General features: G+C 41.4%; 1 protein-coding gene across 6 annotated transcripts in view; it reads right to left on the bottom strand.

Moving 5' to 3' along the window:
• The window catches only part of MTUS1 (microtubule associated scaffold protein 1), a 148,303-nt gene that overhangs the window by 88,035 nt on the left and 33,655 nt on the right, over nt 1-26,613 (bottom strand). For 5 of the 6 annotated variants that reach the window (XM_053257715.1, XM_053257714.1, XM_053257712.1 and 2 more), the window contains exons 2-4: nt 22,353-24,499; nt 17,978-18,155; nt 1,682-1,867 (exon numbers count right to left, since the gene is read on the bottom strand). In XM_053257715.1, the coding sequence (XP_053113690.1) occupies nt 1,682-1,867; nt 17,978-18,155; nt 22,353-24,365 (2,377 nt within the window). In that variant the 5' untranslated portion in view covers nt 24,366-24,499. Of the gene's footprint in view, nt 1-384; nt 993-1,681; nt 1,868-17,977; nt 18,156-22,352; nt 24,500-26,613 lie in introns of those variants that run through there. The other variant, XM_053257717.1, reaches the window with a different exon arrangement.

Genomic DNA, 26,613 nt, shown 5'->3' with positions numbered 1-26,613 from the left:
AATTTGACAGATGGAGAATTTTAGAAGTCTGCCAAGGGTTATTAATTTGTTTGCTGCCAACATGTACTGAGCAAAGCCACACACAACTGAGATGTGAAGACTACAAATATTAAGGATGTACTGCTAAAAATCCGGTCCAAAAGATATTAGAATTCTGATCTTTGAAACGCATTCTGTCATTCTATTCCCCAGATTTAATTATGGTTCTTAAGACAATTCAGCTTTACATTAGTTTAACAGAAACTGAATAAATTCCCTCTTCTCCCCCAAAACACACTATAAAAACCAATTCAGAATTAAAAGCATTCCATTTGACATTCACTTTATTGAATAAGAAACCCAATACATGCTGCCCCTTTGGATAAAGAAAGGATTATCACCTACTTCTTCTCCCAGTAAATGTGGCTAACAAAGGAATTATACAAAAGCTGTAAGATCCCACTACCAGCAAGGTCAATAAGGTAATATCGTAGTGGCTTCCTGAATCTGCCGGTGGCGTTAGAGTAGAATTGGTAAAAATGTGAGGAGAAAAGTCAGTTTCTGTGCAACTGCGAAGTCCTCCTGGTATAGTCATTTAAAAATGATCAAAGCAAGCTCAAAGCCCGAAAGACTGCAGCCATGTTCACCCTCTCATATTCCCCACGCTTGCTCTTAGTGAATTAGAGTGGAAAAAATTGTAAGCTTCAAGGCAGGAGACAAAACAGATTAAGCCAACTAGCAAATCAGGCTAAGAAAGGGTCGTCAATTGGATGCTTAATCTGAAAAGGAGACCACCACATTTCTTTGTTATGAAGCAAAGACCTTTCCTTTGTTAAGAGCAAGTATAAAAAAACCGAACACAGCATTTACAACCTCCTTAGGTGATCCAGGCACTGTAGTAAACCGAACAGTTAAAAAAAAAACACAACCCCAACATGGCTGTCAGTGCAGAGCCAATCTGTCTGTAGGAGAGATGCATGCTACAAAATTTAAATATCAATGCTTCCCCCCCCACCCATGCACATAAGGGAGACTCTTAAACAGAAGCAGGGGGCGGGGGAAACACACAGGAAAGACACTAAACCTTACAGAAAGCTGTAGTCTCCTTAGTCTCTTTAGCTCAACAAGGTTTTAGCATAATATGCCTCCTCCCCATATAGCAGATTTGCACTGCTTTCCTGTGTGGTGCCATTCCTCCCCTAAAAATGCCTACATTTCCTTTATTCTATGCAGGTCAAGGCCATAACAAAAAATCTGAATCAGCTTTATCAGAGTCTTACTTAATATTAAATCCTGTTGTGCTTAAATGGTATGCTTGCCTAATCTTTAAGGAGAAATTAACTTCAAAGTCCAACCAAATAATGAAAATACCTGAGTAAGAAATAAATCAGAAATACACAATTTGTACAGCATGGCTCCATAGCACAGTGAAAGAGAGCCTCATACAAATTCTTAATTTTTTTGTTTTGTTGCATTGCTAGTGTCACCTATCCAGATGGTTAAAGTAGAAATATATAAGATAGCAGCATTAAAAAATTCTTCACTTGCCCATTACTATTTTCCACTTAACTAGAAGAGCATCCACAAAATAATTAGTCCAACAGAATCAAACACAACATGTTTTGGGACTGGGTTTTTATTCTGGCCAATTAACCACTAGTGAGGGGGGAAATGGGGAGTAGTGTTCCTAAGAATGCCTTACAGTTATCGCTGCAAGTACTTTGGTCGCTCTGAGTGCTGCTGACTGAAGAGATGCTAGGGGTTCTCCAAAATTCTGGTCCTTTGATGGGCAACGTTGATTTGGGAATCGATTTTCCAGAACTGGTCCAAGATCCTGGCGAGGCTTTCACAGAAGCAAGCCTCGCTTTAGGAGAAAGGATTTCTGCTCCTGCCAGTATAAAGAGGAATGAATCAATGTCAATGCTGCTAGTTACATAAAAGGTATCATCTCCAAACAGCAAAAGAAATATAATATGTCTTACTTTATTTGCCCTATTAGTTAATACCCGTGACAAGCTTGCATGTCTCATTGGTGTACACAACTAACAGGTGAGCTTCTAAAAAGCAGTTTGTGTTAATAAGGTGCTCTGCGATCATGGTATTTAATACATTTAGTATTATTTATCACATTGTACTCCATTCTCTTTACAGAGCAACATATGTGAGTGTTCTCAGGTGTTATTCTCACAGCCACAGTAAGAGGTTTGCTAGGAGACAGCGACTTTCATGGCTCAGTAGGGATTTCCATGGAGGCCTTCTCGGTCCAATCCTACAGTCTCGGACTCTTTTTAAAAGCGTATTAACATACTGCTAATTACTGATGGTTTTTGCAGAAAAGTCTTAAAAACCAGATGTTAGATTAGAGATTTTTAAACACATGTTGATTTCTGTAAACTGATTCCTATTCCAAGGAGCAGGATGTGTTGATACAGAAGCTTTGCAGAAACTGAAAGTGTATTTCAGGAATTCAGTGGGTAATGAGATGTCCTCTGACCAGCCCACAACACAACAGTAGACATTATGACATTTGATAACTCAAAACTACCCAAATACAGCAACTCTAAAAATAATGAGTTGACCAGTAAAAAGCTCATTCTAGGAGTGAGTTTATTACTTGAAATGCTAAACTATTAGGCAAAGGCACAATGCCACTAGTCTTCTCAACACTTGGTGGCACTATTGGATAGCACTGCAATCTGGCTGGCTTTTTCAGCATTAGTGATCACTTGCAGTTATTTGCTACCTATTTGACTTGAAAACAGTTCAGAGAACGTAAGGGTCCAGAGTCCACTGTTTCATTGTGGTTTCCACACAACCCAAACTGACTTTCCCCAAGAAAACCAGCACATTTGTGGATTATAAATTCAGCTGTCTGAATGGCTCATCAGGAGAACAGGTCCCTAAAGTGCCTTTGCTGTCCTGAACAAAGCATTCATACCATTATGCACGTAGGTCTCAAGATTAGTGGTGTGCACGAACTGGTCCGGAGGCCACGAACCGGCTCGTAACATGGCCAGTCCGGCGATCCGGCACTGGGGGGGGGGGGTTCTAGCTTTAAGGGCGGGGGGTAGTACTTACCCCTCCCGCTGCAGTTAAAAGTTTTGGGGGCAGCAGTGTTCCTCCCTGTCACCCCTGCCCCCGTCGTTGCCTGGAAGTAAAGTACCAGCACACATGCACCCGTCGCTGCCGTGTGTGCACCGCACACGTCACACGCAGCGTGTGCGTGACGTGTGCGGCGCATGGTAGCAACGGGCGCGTGCGCGCCACGATGGGCACATGCGTGCTGGTACTTTACTCTACTTCCAGGCAACGATGGGGGCAGGGGTGGCAGGGAGGAACACTGCCGCCCCCAAAACTTTTAACTGCAGCGGGAGGGGTAAGTACTACCCCCCGCCCTTAAAGTTAGACCCCCACCAGTGCCGGACCGCGCCTCCGTGGTTCTGTGCACACCACTACTCAAGATCAACACTTGTAGAAGCTTTATATTTGTAATATAGATCTTGTGACTTCATACTATTAAGAAAAACACAGACTGTTTGTTCCGCTTCTTAAAGTTGAAAAGTGAACATAAAATGGAACAGTATCAAATATTATATGGGGAGCAACAACAGAAAGAAAGAGGGCATGCCTTCATCTTCTGCTTGTGCGTTTCCCAGAGGCATCTGGTGGGTCACTGTGGGAAAAAGGATGGTGGACTAGATAGGACCTGGTCCTGATCTAGAAGGCTGTTCTTGTCACTAGGTATGACATATAGGAATTGTAAATCACTTTTTTTTAATGTTGGAAAATGATATAGCATCAACTCCTTCTCCATATCCAAATATCCAATGTTTTAAGGTTCAGGTGAGTAGCCTGTAAACTCCAGACAACATTTCTGTGATAAAGGCCTGTCTCAGAACAACATTTACAAGGCAAAACATTTTAAATAAAGGTCCAACTCATACATTAATGAGGGGGCACAATAACTAATCACCTCCCATTAAGACCATGCTACAAGATGGTAGACGAAGACTGATAGCACCCTAGTTTCCCATGGTGATGGTTGCACCACAGTTTATTTGTTGGAGGCACTGTATATGCCAGCTCCTTCTAATATAGGTGTCTAGTGTGCTATGCCTGAAGTCAGATATTTGAGCAAGGCAAGCGAGGAGGAGGAAAGGGGTGCAAATAAAGTGTAATGAACTTAATCTGGACATAATCCCATGGCACAGAGAAGTAGGAGGAGATCTACACAACTCCTCTCAGTAGGCATGAATGTTTTCTTGGAATTTCGTATCAAGTGATTAGGAAGAGTGGTTTTAAAAATCTTTAGGGAAAGAGTCTATAAAAAGCAAAGTAAAACTATTAGCCTAAAATCTGAAAAGCATCATGTACCTAAGATGGTGGGAAATCTTCAATTCTTAATAATCAGACTTCCAAAAGCTTTACAAGTCAATGACCTGATAAAGGGGAAATCCAACTGAAGGATTGGGTGCATAACCAACTTCACATGTAGATTTATTTCAAACATGACTGATACTCTGGCTATTAAACACCTATACTGACAATTTACAGGATGACAACTTCCTTATTTTCAAGCAGCCCATGCATCAGACAGAGGAAGGTCTCGTTGCTTGAGCAGTCTTAATGCACCTTGTGTCTTTCCATTTAAAATATTTTTAACCCTAACATAGAATTACAGGCAGCAAAAGCTTCAATTCAATTCCTTTATTTCAGTCTATGATCAAATGAACACCAACTTTAAACACTAAAAATATCATAAAATAATATTTCTAAAAACTACATTTATCACCTGCATACCATCATTATTGACTGAGAGCATCCATTACTATTCACTATCATAATCTATAAGCAGCAACACAAAACCTAGCAGCATTGTGGGTGACTCCTGTAAATCGGTCAGTCAATCACCAAAACATACAGAATTCATCTTAGTGCCCCAGAAAATGATATAACATCCCCCCACTCCAAATCACAGTAAAATAGGCAGCAGCAGCAATAATAATAATACATGTACAATAGGTTCAATAGCAAGGACACTGCAAAGTCACAATAAGCGATTTTACTGAACCTGCCTTCCAAAACTGCTCAAGGTAAGATGTCAAATCTCGCTGTCAAGAAAACTCTTCTATGCTCTGGAACTGAAAGAAAAGAATCTGCTGTCTTTACACTTTGACTCTGCCTCTAAGTTTTAAAACGTTGGGAGACCACAGCCAAAACATTCCAAAACATTCCAGCGATCGACGTCAGTCGCTGTCTGAGTTACCACTGTTTGTTCATAGCCACCATCAATCAAGGTAGTTCAGTCCCTCTAAATATTAGTTTCTTGTATAGCCCTTGTTTCCAGGAAGTACTAAATTCATCGATGTTAAAAGAGGCTATTCCCAAAACAATTTTTTAAAACATTTGAGCAGTAGTTAACAATGATAATCCACATTCTGGTTTCGATTTCTACACACACCTGCCTCCAAATGAAAGGTAACCTTTGGGACATATCTCACCATCTGGAAAACCACCTTCAAAGATTTAGTTTGTACAGCTTCCAGGTGGGCTCTGTTAACATAAGCCCCAAGCTGAAAACCATAAGGAATTGGGGATACTATCTTATACTCAGAGCTTTACTCCTGCTGGAATAAAATATCCTCCATTGGAGTGGAGAAAAATTCAAAATAGCAGCAATGATCCTTTGTGCAGTTTGTATCACTTATTCCTTTTGTGCCCTTCTATTACCAGAGGCTAGTAACACAACACCTATATACTTGAAACATTTAACTTGCTCAACCTCATGTCCATTAATGTGCCGCCTGTGAATCTTAGGGGTATTTTTGTTTTGCAAACAAAAAATAATTTATCTGTAGTCCTTTCTTTTCACTAAAGCCAGCAGGCAGCAAAAGCTAAATTGCCCAGATGAAACTCTAGGCTTCAATACTTTTATTACTAAAATAATTTTACTTTGGTAGCTTCCCATAAACCTTAGGTCTGTTTTCACAAGAAGGACAAAGATATCTTAATATCAGCCATCAAGAAAGAGGGCAAGATTGATTAACCTACTTGGCTTCTGAACCAATTAAATGCTGCCAACCATTTGATACTTAGAACAGGGACCAAAGGGATTTGACCTTATGTTGCCATGGACAACATTTTCTTACTTTCATTCTATTTTAAACTATCTACTTTAAGCCAACTAAAATTGATTACAATGAAAATGTGTAAGATGGTTGAAAAGTCTTGTTCCTTTTTATACAAAGTTGCTTCTAATTCACCATGTTCATAAACTAGAACCTTGAAGTTCAGTCTGTTTTTCTTCTTATACAGTAGTTGCTAGAAAAAATGTCTTGCTTGGGAAGCCACAAATGCTCAGGTCCATTATAGCAGTAAATATAAATCAATTAGAAATCTTTAGGAAGAGAGACTGTTGAGTACAGGTTCAGACCACAGTACAATCACAGTGGAAATCAATTTAAGTTTCTCTTTACTTTTTCTTCATTTATTTTTAAGAAGAACTTTTCTGCTGCTAGAAATAAAATACTTGTCTTTAGGCAGAAAAAGAACTGAAAATAAATGAATAATCCAAAAATTTCTGTGCTACTCTTCCATTAAGAGAACCATGGGTTAAAATAAGTGTGTCACATTTTAAAAATGTGTTGTGTTTTTTTGGCATTCTGCTAGATACACAGCTATCTAATTCTAATTTCTACAGTCCTGAATTCATTGCAAAATTATAAACATGGGTACTATGTTACAGACTTGTTTTGTTGCTCTTATTGGTTACCTTTCAACTTTAAAAGAATGAGAACCCAAGCACATTAAGCTTTCTCCCACAAACAAGCTGTCTTTTGTACATTAATCAGAAATGAGATATTTATGAGCTGGGGCGAGGGGCTTATACCATTACATCCTAGGATCTGTTCCAATGAGGACTTGGAGATTTCTAAATTGTTCTCTAAGCCAGAGTCACTTAAGAAAAGTATCTGGAGATATTAGAGATACAGGTGAATGAGACCAACACCAACTGAGGCACAATCATTTGCAACTTTAACAACCACCCCCAAATGCAGACTTGGAGGTTCCAGATTTGAGCAGAGGAACTGCTGGAAATTGTTATTTAACCTTTCCCCCAATGCCTCCCAGCCAGAGGCATATCTAGGGAGAATAGCGCCTAGGGCAAGCATTGAAGTTGCACCCCCTGTCCAAACATCTGACACCCATCTTTCAGATAACTTTACCATAATAGCAACTGAAAAATACAACTCTGAAGGTCACATACAAGTCACATATCTGAATGTGTGTACAGTGACTTATATTTTATTTTTTTTTAAAGAATTACCTGTAGCCCCTTCGGGGGCTTTCTAAAGGCCGTGTGGGGGGTCTGCAAAGGTTTCCCCTCCCCCGGGCTGGCCTCTAGGGCCTCACAGGGACCGTTTGAGCATGTCCCCTCCCCCCTGCTGACCTCTAGGGCCTCACAGGGATCATTTGAGCATGTGCCTGGTATGGCCTAGGGCCTTACAGAGGCCATTTGAGCATGCACGGTGGCCATTTTGTTTTTGGCAGCATTTTAAAAAAAGATTTAATTTTAAGAAATGGCACCCCCCTTCAAGTGGCGCCCGGGGCACATGCCCTGTCTGCCCCACCCTAGATACACTCCTGCTTCCAGCTGGTTTTTCTATGCACGATACCCATCTCTCTTCCCTCATAGGTAAAAAGCAGCTAGAAGCAAACACTTTTAGCAGAACATTGGCCAGAGAAGAAAATTAAGCAACATCCCCACAGAGGAACACACTGTTCCTCCACTGAAACACTCGCCCTCCCCAAGTTGCATTTGCTTTAATAAACATTGTTTATATGGCCCAAGTTTATGTCACTGGGCGGTTTACAAATATATATATATATATATATATATATATATATATATATATACACACACACACACACACACACACACACACACACACACACAAAAAGTTAACACATTACCACAATTTAAAACTTTAAAACGATGTTAAAACTATTAAAACAGTATTTAATTAAAAGCCTGCATGGACAGAGGTGTCTTTAAAAACTTTTTAAAAGTTGTCAGAGATGGGGAGGCACTTTTTTCAGCAGGGAGCACATTCCAAAGCTTCAGGGCAGCAGTTGAGAAGCCCCGTCCCAGAATAGCCACCAGACCAGCTGGTGGCAACTGAAGGTGGACCTCTCAATGATCTCAATGGACGGTGGGGTTCATGATGAAGAAGACGTTTTCTTAAATACCCAGGGCCCAAGCCGTTTAGGGCTTTATAAGTTATAACTAGCACCTTGTATCTTGCCCTTTTATCTTGTACCTTCAAACAACCAAACTGGTGCCTATACACATGGACATCACCAGATGGAGTACACAGAAATCAAACTGATTACATTATTAATGCAAGGAGGTGGAAGAGCTCAGTTATAACAGCAAAGATGTGGCCGGGGGCCAATTGTGGAACAGATCATGAACTACTCATGTGCAAGTTCCAAGTCAAGCTAAAGCGGAAAAAACAAAGCTATCCAGCTTCCACAATATGATCTTGACAATTTACCCACCATTTTCAAGGAGACTATCAGGAACCGCTTTGAAGTTCTGAACCTCATTGATAGGAAACCAGAGAAACTGTGGAATGAAATCAAAGAAGTTAAGGATGAATGTGAAAAGAGACTGCCAAAGACCAAGAAACAGAAGAAAGCAAAATGGATGTCAGAACAGACAGTGGAAATTGCCCAGAAGAGGAGAGGGAAGCCAAATTCAAGAAAGATAAAGACCTCAGGAAGGAACTTAATAGGGAATTTCAGAAAGCTGTTAGAAGAGATAAGGAGCAATACTACAACAACATCTGTAAAGACCTTGAGGATGGAAATAGACACGGAAAAACAAGGCATGTTTTTCAAAATATCTCTGAACTCAGGTTCCAACCTCGAATTGGTATGTCAAAGGATGCCAAAGAACAGACAGTAACTGATTCAGAGAAGATCAGAGATGGAAGGAGTATACTGAAAATCTGTACAGCAGGGATGTCAACATCCAAGATACTCTAGAAGATATTTCCTATTTGCAAGAACCTCTAGTACGGGAAGATGAAGTTAGATCTGCACTCCTGTCATTACCAAGTCAGAAGGCTACAGGAATTGATGGAATAGCTACAGAAATATGGCAGGCAACAGAAGAAAAATCAGTCAAGGCTCTAACCAAACTAAGCCAGCAAATTTGGAGTACACCACAGTGGCCAACAGATTGGAGGTGGTCAGTCAGTGTGGTGTAGTGGTTAGAGTGCTGGACCGGGGAGACCCGAGTTCAAATCCCCATTCAGCCATTAAACTAGCTGGGTGACTCTGGGCCAGTCACTTCTCTCCTAACCTACTTCACAGGGTTGTTGTGAAAGAGAAACTCAAGTATGTAGTACACTGCTCTGGGCTCCTTGGAGAAAGAGCAGGATATAAATGTAAAAACAAAACAACAACAACAACAGACCTTGAAGAGCACCTCGACACCATAGGGGCCACAGAAATCACCATCAGCCAATTACAAAAAGCAGCTTTACTGGGAACAGCCTATATTCTGCGACGATATCTATAACAACAGCAACAACATTGACAATAAAATTCAGCCATCCCAGGTCCTTGGGAAGGACTCGACGTCTGGATAAAACAAACCAGTCAATAACACCTGTCTGACTGTGTAAACAAGAAATAATAATAATACATACTCATACCAAAGATAGGAGACTTAACAGATTGCGCAAACCATTTGCACAATAGCTTTAATTTCACATGCTAGCAAAATAATCCTCAGGATCATCCTGTAATACAAATTAGAGCCCTACATGGAAAGGGAGATGCCGGATGTTCAAGCTGGTTTCAGAAAAGGCTAACAAGAGACATCATTGCTAATGCACACTGGATAATTGAGAAAGCCAAAGAATACTAGAAAGAAGTCAATATGTGCTTTATTGAATACAGAAAAGCCTTCAATTGTGTCAACCATGTCAAGTTGTGGAATATCCTTAGGAAAATGGGCATCCCAAAACATCTCATTTTTCTCATGAGAAACCTATACACAGGACAGGAAGCCACAGTCTAGAAAGAACATGGTGAAACAGACTGGTTCCAGATTGGCAAACGAGTAAGATAAGGCTGTATACTTTCTCCTTCTTTATTCAATTTATATGCTGAACATATACTGAGAGAAGCTGGATTGGGAGAAGATGAGTGGGGTTTTAAAGCTAGAGGAAGAAACATCAATAACCTGCACTACGCTGATGACACCACTCTGATAGCTGAGAATGCAAATGATCTGAAAACTCTAGTAATGAAAGTCGAGGAGCACAGTGAAAAAATGGGACTACAATTAAATGTAAAGAAGACTAAATTAATGATAATGGGTACAGCAACCAGCCTCAGAATTTATATTTAAGACACTGAAGTGGTAGATAACTTCTTCCTTTTAGGATCGACTATCAACAGTAAAGGATCCAACAGTCAAGAAATATGCCACAGACTAGCACTTGGTAGGGTTATTATTATTATTTCGATTTCTATTGAAATGGTGCAATTAAGGCCTTGGGAAGGATATTCAGATGCCGTGACATGTCTATACCTACAGAGATTAGAATCATTTGGACCATGGTTTTGCCCGTGAAACTAAGGATGCAAAAGCTGGACTTTGAAGAAGCAAGATAGAAAAAGCATTGACGCTTTTGAACTTTGGTGCTGGAGAAGACTTTTGAGGAAACCATGGACAGCCAGGAAAACAAACAAATGGATCACAGAACAAATCAATCCAGAATTTTCACTCAAAGCACAAATGACCAGGCTCAAACTTTCATACTTTGGAAACATTGTGCGAAGACCCAGCTCCCTTGAGAAGTCTATAATGCTAGGGAAAGCTGAAGAAAAGAGAAGAAGTGGTCGACCAGCAGTAAGGTGGATGGACTCAATTACCACAGCAATGAATGCCTCACTGAGAGACCTTAAAGGCCAAGTTGAATACAGATCATCCTGGAGAGAATATATCTATGTGGTCACTAAGAGTTGACACCAACTTGACGGCACTTAAATCAATCAATCTGTATCTTGCCCAGAAACGTATCGGCAGCCAGTATAGCTCTTTCAATATGAAAAAAAGTGGACATAAAGATATACTCAGCTGTGTATCACATCTAGTTTGGACTTCTTTTTGAGTTGGTGGGGAGGGAGGATATTTCTGGTATTATAAAAAGCAGCTGACATGTTTTAATTCCTCTCAGTTTGCTTTAAAAGTGATGAACCACAACCAAAATCCAACAAGCTTTATAGCATTTGCTGTTAGTCGTCACCACACATAATACAAGCATGGATATATATTATGAAATAACCTTGAATGAAACTGCAATTTGGCCTGTTTACCTGGAGTGAGCCAATGCTTTTTGAACTACCTTTAATGCAGCTGTGGCACATTGCCTCAACAGAATAATGCACATCTCCCACAGCATTTAGCACAGACAAAATATGCATCTCATTTGCAGCAGCTCTTCAGCATTAGAAACTGTATTCAGTTTCTACAGCCATGATATTGTGGCTCAGGATTTAGCTCAGAGTCAAGCAATGGAGGCTGCACACTCTTAGCATTAGTTCTGTTCTTCTTCCTCTCAACGTCTAACTAGCTGTTCTTTAATATTCCATGGGATGGGATGTTTGGGAACATTGGACAAAGGCAAGGGAGGGGAGGACACTCATTCAGCACCCATAGGTCACTGGTACTAAAAACAGAGAGCAGAGCCATGAAGGCTGCATGCTGCAAAGTAAGCTCTTGACTCATTCCTTCACCTTCACTGCTGTTAAAAAGGGACGCACGCTTGTTCAGATTTCATCAGTGAGCCCTGAACTAAACAGAACTGCAAGTGTTCATGGCTGCCTCTTCTACCTTGAAAGTGCCATTTAACTCAGTTTCTCATGCTAAAAGTTGTCAGCTCTGGGGGCAGGGTCTGGTTGTCCAATTTTAGGGGGAATTGCAGGCTCGTTTCCCAAACCCATATCAGTTTCCAGCAAAGGTGCCAGAACAAAATAGGCCTTTAAATAGGCTCAGACCTTTCAGAAGGCTCTAGGCCCTATTGGAAGGGAAACACACACACCACAGATTAGTTTTCAGCTGTTTCATAAAAGCCCTCTTTAATTCATCTAACATTTTGAAATCCATTCAAAATTGGACCAGGACGACTGTTCCTTTTAAATAGAAGAGGTCATGGCAGGGGATGCAAACAAGCTGGGTAAATGGGAAGGAGGACAGTCCCTTAATGATTCAGAAGTAAAAACCGCCCAGACTATGATGTTGATTGTGCTGAATCAATAGTGAACAAACTTTGCCTTTTCTTTGAACTTACTCAGCTTTCCTACTAGACTCATCTTAGTGGAAACAGCAGCAGCTAAATAATGCTAGTGAAAATATTTCCCTCTCACATGGAAATCCTCAAAGAGTTAAGCCATGTGTAAATATATATCATCATGTGCACACCACACTTTCAAGAAATTAGAAGTTCCAGTGTAATGCCAGTCTTTGGATGACAGATCACTGGAGGCTGATCGTATCTTTGGTTTACTTACAAATATACATGTTGAGGATCAGGTGGAAGCAAGTAATATGTACACTCCTGTAAGTCAGCAACAGATTAAATCAGATCCCCCAAGACACACCCCTGAACCTAAATGGGCCTTATATCAGCTTTCAATCTCGCCACGTCATTCAGTCCCTGTCTGACATAAGCCTTTGCTCTTCTTACTCATTAGCCCATCTCATCAGCGGAGGTGACTATGTGTCAACTTAATCAACTGTTACAACTCCCTTCACAGTGCCAGAAAGGTTTTTTGATATCTCCCATTAAAAACAAACAAAAAAACCCAACACACAAACCAACTATTAAGAGACATCAGGCTTTGACAAATTTCTAGAACTCTGGCCAGAACTTCTGGACAGAATCATAGTGAGAGGCCACACACCATACCTAAATTTTGTAACATTATTGTTTAGGACTTCAAAAGAATCTGGCCAAGAGGGTCATATGGTCATTTTGTCCCAAGAGAAAGTGACTCTCCTTCCATAGCGAAAGATAATGCCTAACTAAGAGGGTGCGCTAGGCAAGTATTATTTCTCACATGCTGAACTGGCGGGGGTGGCAGGAAATGCAAAACACTCTGTTAATAGTACTCATGGGCAGCTGCAGGACTTTTTCTGGACGTGGGAGAGCAAAGGCTGCAATCCTATACCCACTTATCTGGGAGTAAGCCCTATTGAATTCAACAGGACCAGCTCAATCGGGGGGGGGGCTGCCTCCCCAGTCCCCTTGCCCTCCTCCCATGTCCCCCATTAGAGTTTCCAACACTTTTCACAATATCAAGCCATTAAAGTCTCAGGATTGCTTTCAACAGTCACCTAAAAAAAATGAGGCTGATTCCTGGAGGCTCTAGGCCAGCTCTAGAGGGCTGGCAACCCCAATTCCCTCAGCTTGATGCATACATGTTGTTGGTAGTCTCGCCGAACCACGTTTCAGGCTGTTTTGCATTCCAACAAACAAGGTAGTCTATTGATGCCCTGTAATCATGTACAGCACCCTGACCTAAGACATTTCTGCTAAACAACAATATTCATTCATCAGCCATTTTAGGTTTTTTATATAGAAATTATGGACAAAAAGCTTGTTTTAAGAGTTCTAGGAGCAAATGCTGGTTGTTTGAATTCCTTTATCCACCAAGCTCTACTAATATTTAGACCATTTGCTCTTGATATAATGTTAAACGCAGCAGCAGCGGCTTGGAACTACTATCTTTATTAGTTGGGCCTATGCTAGCTAGCTCTAATACTGAAAATATTATGTGCAATTAGGCTTGCTCATGCCCTTGTCTCTACCTACTAAAGGATTCCGCTAACTAGTGAAGTAGAGAGATTTGCGAAGCCACCAAAGAGAGGAGTACCAAAGCAGTATAACTGTCATGACTCCTACCCAAGCCAGAGCAGCAGGGGTGGGTGGGTAGTCCACCGGGGAGGGTTGAATCCTTGTCTGTAAGGGATTCAAAGTAGACTGCCACCATCCCCTTTATTTTAATGCAAGACAAACTACTCTTTCCAGATTCCTGGGCCAAGTTAAAGTGGCAAAACCCTCCCCAAAAAGGTTGAGCAGTCCTAGGTCTTCAAAGGCATGTGACTAAGGCAGACCCAAAATGTCGAGTAGCACACTTCAGCAACAAGGATTATTAGATTTCAAGAAAAAGGTATGCAATAAGAACAATTGTCTTTTCAATCAACAGAGTGTTTTCATTAAGTTAGGCATCTCATATTCCAAGCAATACAGAAAAGAAAAATAACTTTCCTCACACTTAAGTACAGTACAGTTATACTGGACCTTATTACTCGCAGGCTGTAGCTTCTCCATGACCCTAGTAACAAAGCCCACTGTTCTTCAGGGCCATCCTGGGACAGACTAACAAGCCAAAGCTTCTGCTGGTGGCTGAGCCAGAACTCCCCACCCAGTCCTCTTGGTTGGTCCCTTTGGTTTTAACTTCCCCGGCTTTTTTCCTTTTTAGGAAAGGCCCACCCTCCCAACAATCGCTCTAAGTGAGGCGTTGTCCTCCCTCCAATCCTTACTATCACTACAATGCCCAATACACTCCATTAACAGATTACACTTGTAGTGGGACATCACTTGGGTTATCAAAATCTCTGTTCTCCAAGTAGTGCTGGGCCAAACCCCTAGCATTCATACCACAAAAGGAAATGACAGTATCATACTGGGCTGGCAAAAGCAAAGGCTGCAAAATGTTAACTACAAGCATGGATTAAACTCTCATAGCATCAGTCAAGATCAGTTTGCACTTAAAGTTTGTCTTTGATAGCCAGTGATGGCACACACACTTCTCTGGACAGGAGCCGAAGGCTACAAGTTCAAATTATCTCCAGCTGCCAAGTAGTATGGATACAAGGACACACATGCATGACAACAACTGCTCTAACCCAGTCACAGGGGTCAATGTTCTCCCTATAAGACAGGCAAGTGCTATCTGAAATTGAACATTTTTTTAAAAAAAGCAGTTAATACATAACTTGCAGAGTATAAAAAGCTACACACACACACACATATATATAAATAAAATGCCCCCTCCCACCCCACTGGCACTTGAGTAATTTACTATATGTATGGAAGAAGTAAAAATGTCTGTTTTCTTCCCCACCACTCTATATCCACATCCACATCCACATCCACAATGTTATAGAAAGCTTATAAAATAATTCCTCTACACCAACATGCATGCGTTTAACACATGCCAGTTATTTTTGGCTGTTCTTCCACCTTAAAGGAGGGTGGGAACATCAGGAAAAATTAAAGCAGGTTTTTCTGGATAACAAGTCATTAGCATGCTTTAAACATTTTGGCAAGCTTTCAGAATTAGCTTTTCATGTCCAGACCAACTTTATAGTTAGCAATGCTTATTACACCAGGATAAAATAAAGCCACCAGTCTTCTGAACTTGAATGCTCAGTAAGCATCTATCAACATTTTTAGTGCAGTATGCAGAATGCTAAGAGAAGCCAGACAACAAGCTCCACCTTGAACATGCAGCAATCTACTGCATTGAAGATGATGAGCAATTTCAAACTGGGATGCTGATCTTCCCATAGCTGCCCTGGCAGGCTCCTCCTATCCATCCCGAAGGCTGAAAGGCAGTCCAGTACTGGCTAGAGTGTTGGCCACTCGTGTAGAAAGTCAGGTTCAAATCCCAAACTCAGCTGAGAAACTTACTGGGCGGGTAGCCTTAAGCGAGTCACTATTTCTCCTCTAAGCTATCTTACACGGTTGTCTAGCAACTGCTAACAAAATGTGGGGGGGAGGGGTGTTCTAACAACAGTATTTTTAAAAGGCAGAGAAATGAAACTGTTACGATAGTTTTACTAAGTGATAAAGCATCCCAGCTGATCAAAGACATGTTTAAATGTTGGATTTTGAATAGGATTAAATGCGACAATCACTCAACATATACTTTGTCATTTCAGATTTTCCACAGCATTATTCATTCTATTCCATCCCCTCTCTTCCCCAAATGCGTCAGCTTGACGTCCAAGAGCTCAGTCACACCACCATATTGTATGGTTGCGGCAACAAAATACTCAGCCTGTCTAGAGCTATAGCACTATCTGCCACGTGGGGGGAGAGGGGAGAGTGCGCCTTCCCTCCATCTTGTAAATTTGGCTTGGACTCCAAGCAAAACAAAGCAAAGCTGTTGCAGAGACAAGTGTTTGGTGCCAGGGGGGGAATAGCCTTTATTTGGACCAAACAGAAACACTGGAATCTGAGGCGATACAAGCAACCTTGAGAGGCAAAGCACCCAACCTGAACTGGGTGAAATGAAGCCAAATTCCAGATGGAGTGTGACTAGGGGGTCTGAAAACAAAAAAAGGCTGTATCTGAAATAATGGAGGGCTGCACACTCAAACACAAACTCCAAGACAGTTAATTAGATTTGACATGTTACTGCCCCTTTGTCTAGGCAATCCATCAGACCCTTCACCCACACATCTCCTCCTGCCTCCAAAATTCCTAATGATCTCCTCTGCTCCTTGTATTCCCCACCTTTTGAACCCCTCCCTGGAAGGAGTCCTCACAAAGAAAAAAATTTAGTTTTTGCTTCTAGACATCGGTCATGCTATGTGGGTCTGCAGTGATATGATCTGCCTTGTACTGCTTGCTCTGAAGCCCACCCAGTTGAGTGCCTATTTGTGCCCTTAGACCCCCTACCCCTTAACACTGGACTGCCAAGTCCCAGTCCTGAGCTGAAATCACAGCTTTTGAGCAATTCCTTGTATGCGTTTTTTGCCAGGAAACCTACATAAGACTTCCCTGGTCATCTATGAAACTTAAGAATGGAAGTCTCTGTCCTTGGGCTATTCCCTGTGAGGGTTTGCTAAAGGTGTGGTTGATGAGGTCCAGGCAACAGGTGCTAGACAACAGTTGCCAAGGGACTGCGAAATGTTGCAAAGAGTGTAGTCAAAGACAGGAGAGAAAGGTGGAAAGAGAAAGGAAAACACAGGATTGACTTCAGTTGTGACAAGCTGAGATTTTGGCAAGTCCTTAGAGGATAAAGGTGGTCCTCTTCCCTGTGAACAAACCATCAGCTATTGGATCAGCAAGGGACAGGCCAGCTGTGAGAAGCAGAGAGGAATGAGAAGTCTGTCATACAGAAGCCTGGAGAGACTAGCAGCTACAGAAAAATTCTAACTACTGTCCTATACCTTCTGGGCCACTCTGGAGCACATACTGGAACAGAGAGAGTGTTTTTTGAAAGTGTGTGGAAAGTGTTGTCAAATGTAAAGTAGCAGAATATAAAGTCAGTTTCATCCAAGTGTCTGTCTGCATTATCCAACCCCATCCCAGGATTCCAACTCAAATCATGTGGCTTTCAACTTGTCACATGGGCAAATCTCTATACCCGAATGACCGGAAACCCCCTGGACTGAATCACTGGTCCTTGAAATGCAGCTGTTGAGGCTGGGCTATTCCCTAAATGGGCTTTCATGGGCTAAACCCTGTGCTGGATTGCCTGGGGAAAACCAGTGCTGCCCTTTGGCACCAGGAAAAGGCAGAAAACTGAGCTTTAAGTTGTGGGTTCCAACTCTGAGCACTTCCACTTTTTGACAGGAAAGGTGGTGGGTTGATCAGTGAATGCAAGTACTGACAAGTAATTTATAATATACTTGAGAAAAACAATTTTACTGTAAGCAAGTGCAAACAGGAAGAATTGACTGACCTGGTACATTTTATAATCAACACACCAGGTTACACTACACACGGTGCAATTTATAGTCAACATTACACAGATTCCCACCGAGTGTGACTTGGGATCAAACTAGCCTGCAACATGCATTTAGGCAAACAATTATATAGGCAATCACCATTCAAGGTTATTTGCAACATCTTGTCTTATGACATTCTACACAAATAAGCCTATTAAAAGTGTTTCTCACCAGAATACAATGATTTAATTCCTCTTTGAGGAGTTGAAACTTTGATTGGGTGAACATTTTTACTCTCACTTCCTCTTCTAGAGCGGAATGTAATCCTGGATGCTGGCATACTTCTTAAGATGACAGGACTGTCTTTAGGTAAACTCTGTCCTTGTGCTGCCTCTTTAGATGAAGCAACCTGTAAGATTCAGTACCATGTGTAAGTAGCAAGGGGAACAATATAAAAGGTACAAACAGATAAAAGTTCAAGAACATCTGTAAATCATCTTTCATCAGTTTGAAACATTTTGGTATAGAGTTTCGTAGGATAAAGGAGTTTATAATGTTTGAAATATGACAATGTTTAGTGTCATTGTCTTGCTGCATGACCCATTTTTGGCTCAGTTTCATCTCTCAGACAAAATATTATTCCAGAAGGCACCTGCATGACCCATAAGGCTTCTGGAATAATATTCGCTGGACAGATTAATCAAAAATTGAACTTCTGACACAATCGCAAACATTTTGTTAGTCAAAAACCAAACACTGCCTTCCAAAGTAAGAACCTCATCCCAACTGTCCACCTCATCCTGATGGTGGAGGCAACATGGTCTGAGCTGCTTTGCTGCATCATGACCTGGATGGCTTGCCATCATTGACTGAACCATGAATTCAGCTGCATATCAGAAAATTCTACAAGACAATCTCAGGCCATCTGTCCATCAGTTAAACTGAGCTAAAAGTGGGCCATGCAGCAAGACAACTCCTGTAAACATTCAAGTCAGTTTACCTTTCTTTATTGCGGTTGTCAGTTTACCACAGAATGGCTGAAGAAATGGAAATTTCATCTTTTGGAGCAGACAAGACAAAGTTCCAACTTAAACCCTATTGAAATTCTGCCAAGATCTGAACCAACCTGTACACACAAGAAAGCCCTCAGATGTCATAGAGCTGAAACTGTTTTATATAGAAGAATTGGCCAAGATTCCTCCAAGCCAATGTGAGAAATTGAGCACCAGTTACAAGAAACCTTTAGCTGCAGTTACTGCTGCTCAAAGAGGTGCCACCAGTTACTGAATGCAGTTTTCACATATCAATCAATCATCTTTATTCCTGTCCAAGACTAGAATAAGATAAAGCAGTAGAGCATGATGATTCACATACTTTTTCAGATAAGGGTGTTTGTTGAATCTTTCTCTTGAGTCAGTACTCAGAATATCCTTTTGTCTGAGTTCCTTATTGAGAATATATGAACAGTCCTGCTGGTTCATGCCCAAGGTTTATCTAGTCCAGCATTCTGTTTCACACAGTGGCCCACCAGATGCCTTCGAGAAGCCTGCAGGAAAGAGCCGAGGGCATGCCCTCTCTCCTGCTGTTGCTCCCCTGCAACTGATATTTAGAGCCATCTTGCCTCTTAGACTGGAGATGGCCTATAACCCTCAGACTAGCAGCCACTGATAGACCTCTCCTCCATTAATATTTCCAAACCCTTCGTAAAGCCATCCATGCTGTTGGCTGTCACCAAATCTTGTGGCTTGTCGGTCCTAAATTTCTTGGCAATCAGTTTCACGGAATGACCCCTGGTTCTAGTGTTATGGGACAGGGAGAAAAATTGCTTTCTATCCACTTTCTCCACACCATGCATGATTTTATAGACCTCTGTCTCCTCACAGTGGTCTTTTTTCTAAACTAAAAAACCCCAGATGCTGTAGCCTTGCCTCATATGGAAGGTGTCTGATCATCTTGTTTTCCCTCTTCTGCATCTTCTCCAGTTCTATAGTGTCCTTCTGAGGTACAGTGACCAGGACTCTACACAGTATTCCAAATGTGGCCACACCATAGTTTTGTATAAGAGCATTATAGTATTAGCAGTTTTATTTCCAAATCCCTTCCTAATGATTCCAAACAAGGAATTGGCCATGTTGCTTTTGGCCAGTTTTCTCAAGAGTCTTTGATGAGGAACTTTGTCAAGAGCTTTTTGAAAGTCCAAGTATACTCTGTCAAATGGATTACCTTTATCTACATGCCTATTGACACTCTCAAAGAACTCCAAAAGGTTGGTGAGGCAAGACCAGTGTTGTCTAATTTTTCTCATCTGTATGCAGAATGAGTTTTGTCCTGGGTGGTAGTATCAAGGCAGTGTGTGCACACACAGGCATTCAGAGTGGGGCCTTCCTGATTCAACCTGAGCGGAATCTAAATTTAGCTGAGGGGACATCAAAAATTGTGTGAGCACATGTGCACACCTTAGTGGGAACACTGGGCAAGACTTGCCCTTGCAGAAGCCATGCTGGTTCTCCTTCAGCAGGGCCTGTTCTTCTATATCAGGCCTGTTCAATTTTGGCGCTCCTGCAGATGTTGGCCTACAACTCCCATAATAGCAATAGCAATAGCAATAGCACTTACATTTATATACCGCTCTATAGCCGAAGCTCTCTAAGCGGTTTACAATGATTTAGCATATTGCCCCCAACATTCTGGGTACTCATTTTACCGACCTCGGAAGGATGGAAGGCTGAGTCAACCTTGAGCCCCTGGTCAGGATTGAACTTGTAACCTTCTGGTTACAGGGCGGCAGTTTTAGCACTGCGCCACCAGGGGCTCTTCTCTGTCAACTGGGCTCTATGGCTAAGGATTATGGGAGTTGAGTCCAAAAACAGCTGGGGGGCCCAAGTTGAGCAGGCTTATTCTATATGCTTAATTTTGTCCTTTAGCAAGCTTTCCATCAGTTTGCCTGGAGCAGATGTTAAGCTAATCAGTTTGTAATTTCCTGGATCCCTTTTTGAAAATCAGTGTTACATTGGCTACTTTCCAGTCCTCTTGTACAGAGCCTGATTGTAGGGATAAGTTATATATTTTTTGCAAAAAGATCGGCAATCTCACATTTGAGTTTTTAAAGGACTCTTGGGTAGATGCTATCTGTCTCTGGCAATTGGTTAATTTTTAATTTTTCCACTCAGGATTAAGTCAAAGGTTGCCTTCTCTCTGATTAGTTGAGGTTGCCTCTCTCTCTCTCTCCTTCTCTCTCATCAAGCTTTATCTTAGAATCTAATCACATTTTTCATAAGAATTTTGCTAACATACAGACAGCATCCTAGGGGGTTCACAAACCTTTTCTCAGCACTGTAGAATCCCAGTACACCACTCATGTAGATTTTCAGAACATAAGAACAGCCCTGCTGGATCAGGCCCAAGGCCCATCTAATCCAGCCTTCTGTTTCACACAGCGGCCCACCAGAAATGTTCACGAGTTCAAGAGTGGGGACAGGGCTTACGGTTAAGTTAAGCTAAGTGGGCAAAATGTCTGCTCTTTAAAATAAAGATTACACTTGAATGCCTGTTAACAAGTTCTAATTATCAAATACCAATGTGCAAAATTAACATATTCAGGTTTAGAGGATACATGTCAAGGAACATGCCTACAAATCTGCCTACAGGGGTTCTCAAACTTGGGCCCTTAGATTATGTTCGACTACAACTCCTATCATCCCCAGCCACAATGGCTCAAAGTCATGATAAGAGTTTTAGTCCAACCATCTCTCGGGACCCACATTTGAGAACCAATGGCACAGTGTTTATCATCATTTCAGGAATGAAGGCACTATACACGTATTACAACTAGTTTCAGGAAGTTTGATATCAAGAGAGCTCTCTTTGAAGTCAGATCTTGTGTAAGATTTTAATTACTGTGTTGGAAGAGAGGAGATTTCTACCAACACCATGGCTAGTAGCTGTCATCTTGGTTGAAAAAGCAATGTCTGCAATGTTTCCTCTTGCAAATGAAACGTATTTCCCATTGTGGGCTGCCAAGCACTTTGTTAGTTTAATCTAAACTAAAAGTGTAGCAGTGAATTGAAAGCTAGTTGTAGGATGTGTATTTTCCTGTAATGTGATTGTGTATCCAGGTTTTACTAGCTGCAGCCTTAAAACAGATAACTTTAGCTATAGATAGACGATTAAAAGAAATGTTATGGTACTAGACATACACTAAACAAGCTCTCTTGTATCAAGTCTTAACTGAATAGGCATAACAAATCTTCAGCATCTAGGCAGCAGCTTCCCTCTAGGGCTAAGTAAAAAAGACTGGGAAAGGAAGACATGCCAACTAGTATGAGGGTTGTGCACAGTAGCCCCCGTTACAGACTCTAATCTTATGAGCTCCCAGTCTGCTATTTGGACTAGAAGTATCCAATACAGAAACTTATGTGGTTTGTAGTTTTCTAGTGCACCAAATCAGCATGCCCAATACTGATGATAAATCTTCTGTCTGCAAGAAGTTTCTCTCTCGCAAGGAATGTACCAATATTATCAGCAAAACTAGGGGCTCGACTTGAACATAAAATCAGTGCTCTGAAATATAACCTGGACACATGTTTAAGAACACACACACACTTACCAACTGATTATTCCTAAGTCCAAAAGCTTCATTTGTGGCTTCTTGGTCAGACCCTTCTGTTGAAACTCCCCGACCGTCATTCTGCTGCTCCTCTAGAGGTATTTGACCAAAATTAAAATCACAAGGCTGGACCCAGGATTCTGCAGTTTCCATTTTGTCATTTATGGTCCCACCTGAGTTCTGCAAGCACGTTACAGCCACAGCAGCAGAAACAGAAGCACATGTTGAACCAGGACACCTTGCTTTATCAGCCTGTTCAACATTCTGTTTTAATGCCAATGTTTTTGGAACCTTGTGGGAAGTGTTTTCAGAATGAGTTGCAGCATGCACAACTTGGCTAGGAAGGTGTTTATTAAAATGTTGCTTATGGGTCTTATTCATTGGTGTTTCTGCTTTTGTACTTTTATCAGCAACAGGTTTTTTTCTCAGCACTGCAACTGAAAAGGATGGTTGCCTTGGGGAAGAAGATGGAGATGAGGAGGAAGTAGTAGATAGCTGAGGTGATCTTTGAGCTGCTTTTAATGCAATGCTCTCTTTTGACTGCAATACAGGCCTGGACATAACTTTGGGCTTCACATTTTTGAAGTTCGGTTTTGGAAAGCTCACTATCTCTGCTTTTCTGGCTTTGGTTATGGTAGCTGTAAATGGAGATCTGTTGGGTATTTTTACTGCAGTTCGTTCAGAATTACTTGCAAGTGAAGCCCTCTTAGGGGGCTCTTTCATCAAGTGCCCATTCTTTCCAGCTTTAGAAATGTCATCACCAATTTCAGCTGGCATGGCAAAAACAGCAAAAGTTAAATTGTTTGATCCTGCTGTAGAAGGAGAAGTGATAGGTTCATCAACTGTGGAACTATAAACTACAAAAGTTCCCTGGCACTTAGGCTCAGGCATAACAGCCCTTTCCAACTTTGGTATACCATTTTGTACTGTCTCAGATACTTCATGCTCATCAAGAAAAGTCTCACTTTCTTTGGAGACAGTTTGTACTTTGGTCAACATCTCACCATCTTTGTGAAACTCTTCTGAATGTTCATCAAAACTCTGAATGGCTAAAGGACATAGCCTACCCATGACATCATCTACTCCAGGTTTGGTTGGCCATTTATCTTCATTAGGTGTGCTATGCATGCACTTCTTATGCTCATCTTTGGCCCAGTTAAGTGATCCTGGCGAGTCACTCCAAGCCAAATCTACGAATTCAACATCCTGTCTTTCTTGCTTTTCATTACACTCTCTATTCTGCGATACTAAGTCAATATAATTTGTGACCTCGCCTTCCATCAGTGAAATAGGTAGCACCACCCTATTTAGTGGTACATTTGGGTTGCCAGAGGAATCTAGCTTATGGAAACCAGCATGACTTGTGGAACCGTCTCTCGTCCATGTTTCCCCAGAAGATACAAATGCCTGAGGAGCACATCCCTTTTCACAACCCTTGCTCCCCATTATATCCCACATGTTTACAACAGTAATGGTAGAGTCATTTGAACTAGCACCTTCCTGTCCCATTTGAGCACAGTCTAATTCATCTTCGATTTCAGTATCTATATTTAATCCCAAAGCAGCAAGGTGTACTGAATGCATAAGATCTGCCTGGGAATAAGGCACAGATTCCTCAATTCTGTGATTCTGGATATTGTTCATTGCATGGCTGTCTTTGAGAAGATTCACTGGCTCGAGGAAATTCTGGTTCGAGGCATGCATGCAAGACTGTTCCTCTGCCAGGACATGTGTGGCCTGCAGATCCAAAGGTCCCACGCAGACGTAGTCAGCAGCAGCAGCCTTCTGCACGTCTTGTGCTTCAGTGCACTGAGTATTTGGAGAAGTGTTTTTAATATCTCTTGTATCTTTAACTTCTAAGTAGTCTTCATGTTCCAGCTCTTGGTACTGACTACCAGTGCTTCCATTCAGAGAGGTTGATGCAGATGTGTTGCACACACATTTATTGCCATTTTCATCCCTCATTATTAAAGGAGACTGAAAGCCCTTATCCTCTATTTTTTCAACATTCATTTTTTTACTGTATTTCTAGTTTGTCATAGTTGGTAATTCTAATTATTTCAAGGCTGATTTTAAAAGGTTCTAAAAAGGTTTTAATCCATTTCTCTTGATTGTAGGTCATTCAAGTATATTCACAATTCTTTGATCTATAATATGAGAAATTGAAAAATTAGCTAAGATTTCTTGCTTTCGCACACATCAAGCTACAAGTCTTACTCCAGCTAGAAGTAATCGTGACTAACTTGCTCCATTAGCTTCCACACAGCTGTGTCATGTCTGATCTTAGTTGTATCCAGGGTGGATTTGATTTAAATCACGATTTAAATCACTAGCAGGGTGGATAAAAATCAAAAAAATCCGATTTAAATCAAAAATATTGGATTTATTTTTTAAATTTAAATCGGATTTTTTTTATTTTTATCCACCCTGCTAGTGATTTAAATCGCGATTTAAATCAGTTTGATTTAAATCAAATCCACCCTGATCTAAAATCCTCAGATGCAACTTGTCTGTAGTAATTGAATATAAGTTTCTTTCTTTGTTCTTTACCTTTTTCAAGCCTCCTAGGGTAGTTAATCAATAAGTAAGGATGGGGGTGGTGGTTTTCCTCTGGTGCAAAAATACATCTCAAATACAGCTTGGCCAAATTAACAATTAACTCCATATGCAAGTAGATGCATGGAAGATTTATTCTTGCCTACTGGCAAGGGGGGCAAAGGGAAAGGGGGATTGCTAGTCACCCCAAACCCCATTGGGAAAGACTACTTAAAGTGGTGACTTGGTAGCAGTGAGGTTTACCATACCAGAGTTGTCATCTTAGCTTTTTGGGTTTGGAAAGTTAAAGGTTTTTAAGCCAGCCAGTCTTAAACCCCTTATAAAGTATATCAGTTAAATATGCTCAGCAGATGAGTACAGGATCTTCAGTTAGGACCATGTCAAATAAAGTATTGGCAAGTGAATGCCTCCAAGATAGTAGGTTAACAGGACCCAAAACCCACGGGAGCCCCATGATTGGTAGCCAGGCCCAGCCTGAGACCAATCAGATTTGAAAGGAGATTTCCCCCTCTCTTTTGGGGAGTAGGGATCAATAGCTCAGTTAAGTTTGGAGCTACTTTCTGTTTTAGTGGTTCAGCAGTCTGTTAGAAGCCGAAAGAGAGAGCATCCAGAAAAGGCTGGCATCACATTCTGCCCCAGGTCCTCAGTAGGAGACCTGGACTGAGAAAGCTTAAGAAAAAGCTACAGAAAAAGTAACATTTTAAGCAACAACTGCTGTCTAAAAGAAACAATGGTAGGGAAAGTTCTTAATCATCACATTTAGGTTTTCTTCTTCTTTTGTTTTTAGTGTGCCTTTGAACCCCACAAACTTATTGTGCTTCAGATAATTTTGTAAACCTTTCTTCCATGTAAGACTGGTTTGGATTTGGACTGTTCTGTGGGAAAAGGGAGGCAAGTTCCCTACCACCATCTCAATGAGCCTAGGGGTCACCAACTGCACCTATCCTGTGAGGGTGCTCTATTCTAGTTGGATGGTGGGTTGTCAGGATCTCCTACTCTACCCAATACAGGGTACCGGGGAGAGGGGGAGAAAAAGCCCTACCCTAAAGTAGAGTAGGGGTGGCAGCAATTACTACCAGTTTGGGAGGACCAGTTCCTTTAGTGGGAGTCAGTCCTTCAGTCCCCTGTACCAGCAAGGTGTCTATCCAGTAGGTCTGGAGGGACACCCTGCTACACCGCTACACCCTAGAGCACTAGCAGAAAAATCTCAACAACAGTAATAGTGGCTTACGAAGCAATTTCATTCAAAGGAAGCATCTCTTGCAATATCCTCATTATGACCATTTGGTATTTTGTGTAGTGATTAAAGTCAGTAAAGCAAGGCAAAACAATCTGAGGAGAGCTGGTCTTGTGGTAGCAAGCATGAACTGTCCTCTTTGCTAAACAGGGTCCACCCTGGTTACATTTGCATGGGAGAACACCAGTGAGCACTATAAGATATTTCTTTTAAAGGATGGAGCCACTCTGGGGAAAGCGCCTACATGCTCACATGCAGAAAGTCCCAAGTTCCCTCCCTGGCACGTCCAAGATAGGGCTGAGAGAGACTCCTGTCTGCAACCTTGAAGAAGCCCCTGCCAGTCTGTGCAGACAATACTAAGCTAGATGTACCAACAGTCTTACTCAGTAAATGGCAGCTGCCTAGGTTTCTAACCTTGATCCTCCATTCATCTATTATATATTTTCACAAATTTGTTTTTTCAGATAA

The sequence above is a fragment of the Hemicordylus capensis genome, chromosome 5 (assembly GCF_027244095.1).
Source record: "Hemicordylus capensis ecotype Gifberg chromosome 5, rHemCap1.1.pri, whole genome shotgun sequence".
In the NCBI taxonomy this organism is placed as follows: domain Eukaryota; kingdom Metazoa; phylum Chordata; class Lepidosauria; order Squamata; family Cordylidae; genus Hemicordylus; species Hemicordylus capensis.
Note: the sequence above shows the minus strand (reverse complement) of the source record. Positions and strands in the feature narration are given on the sequence as shown.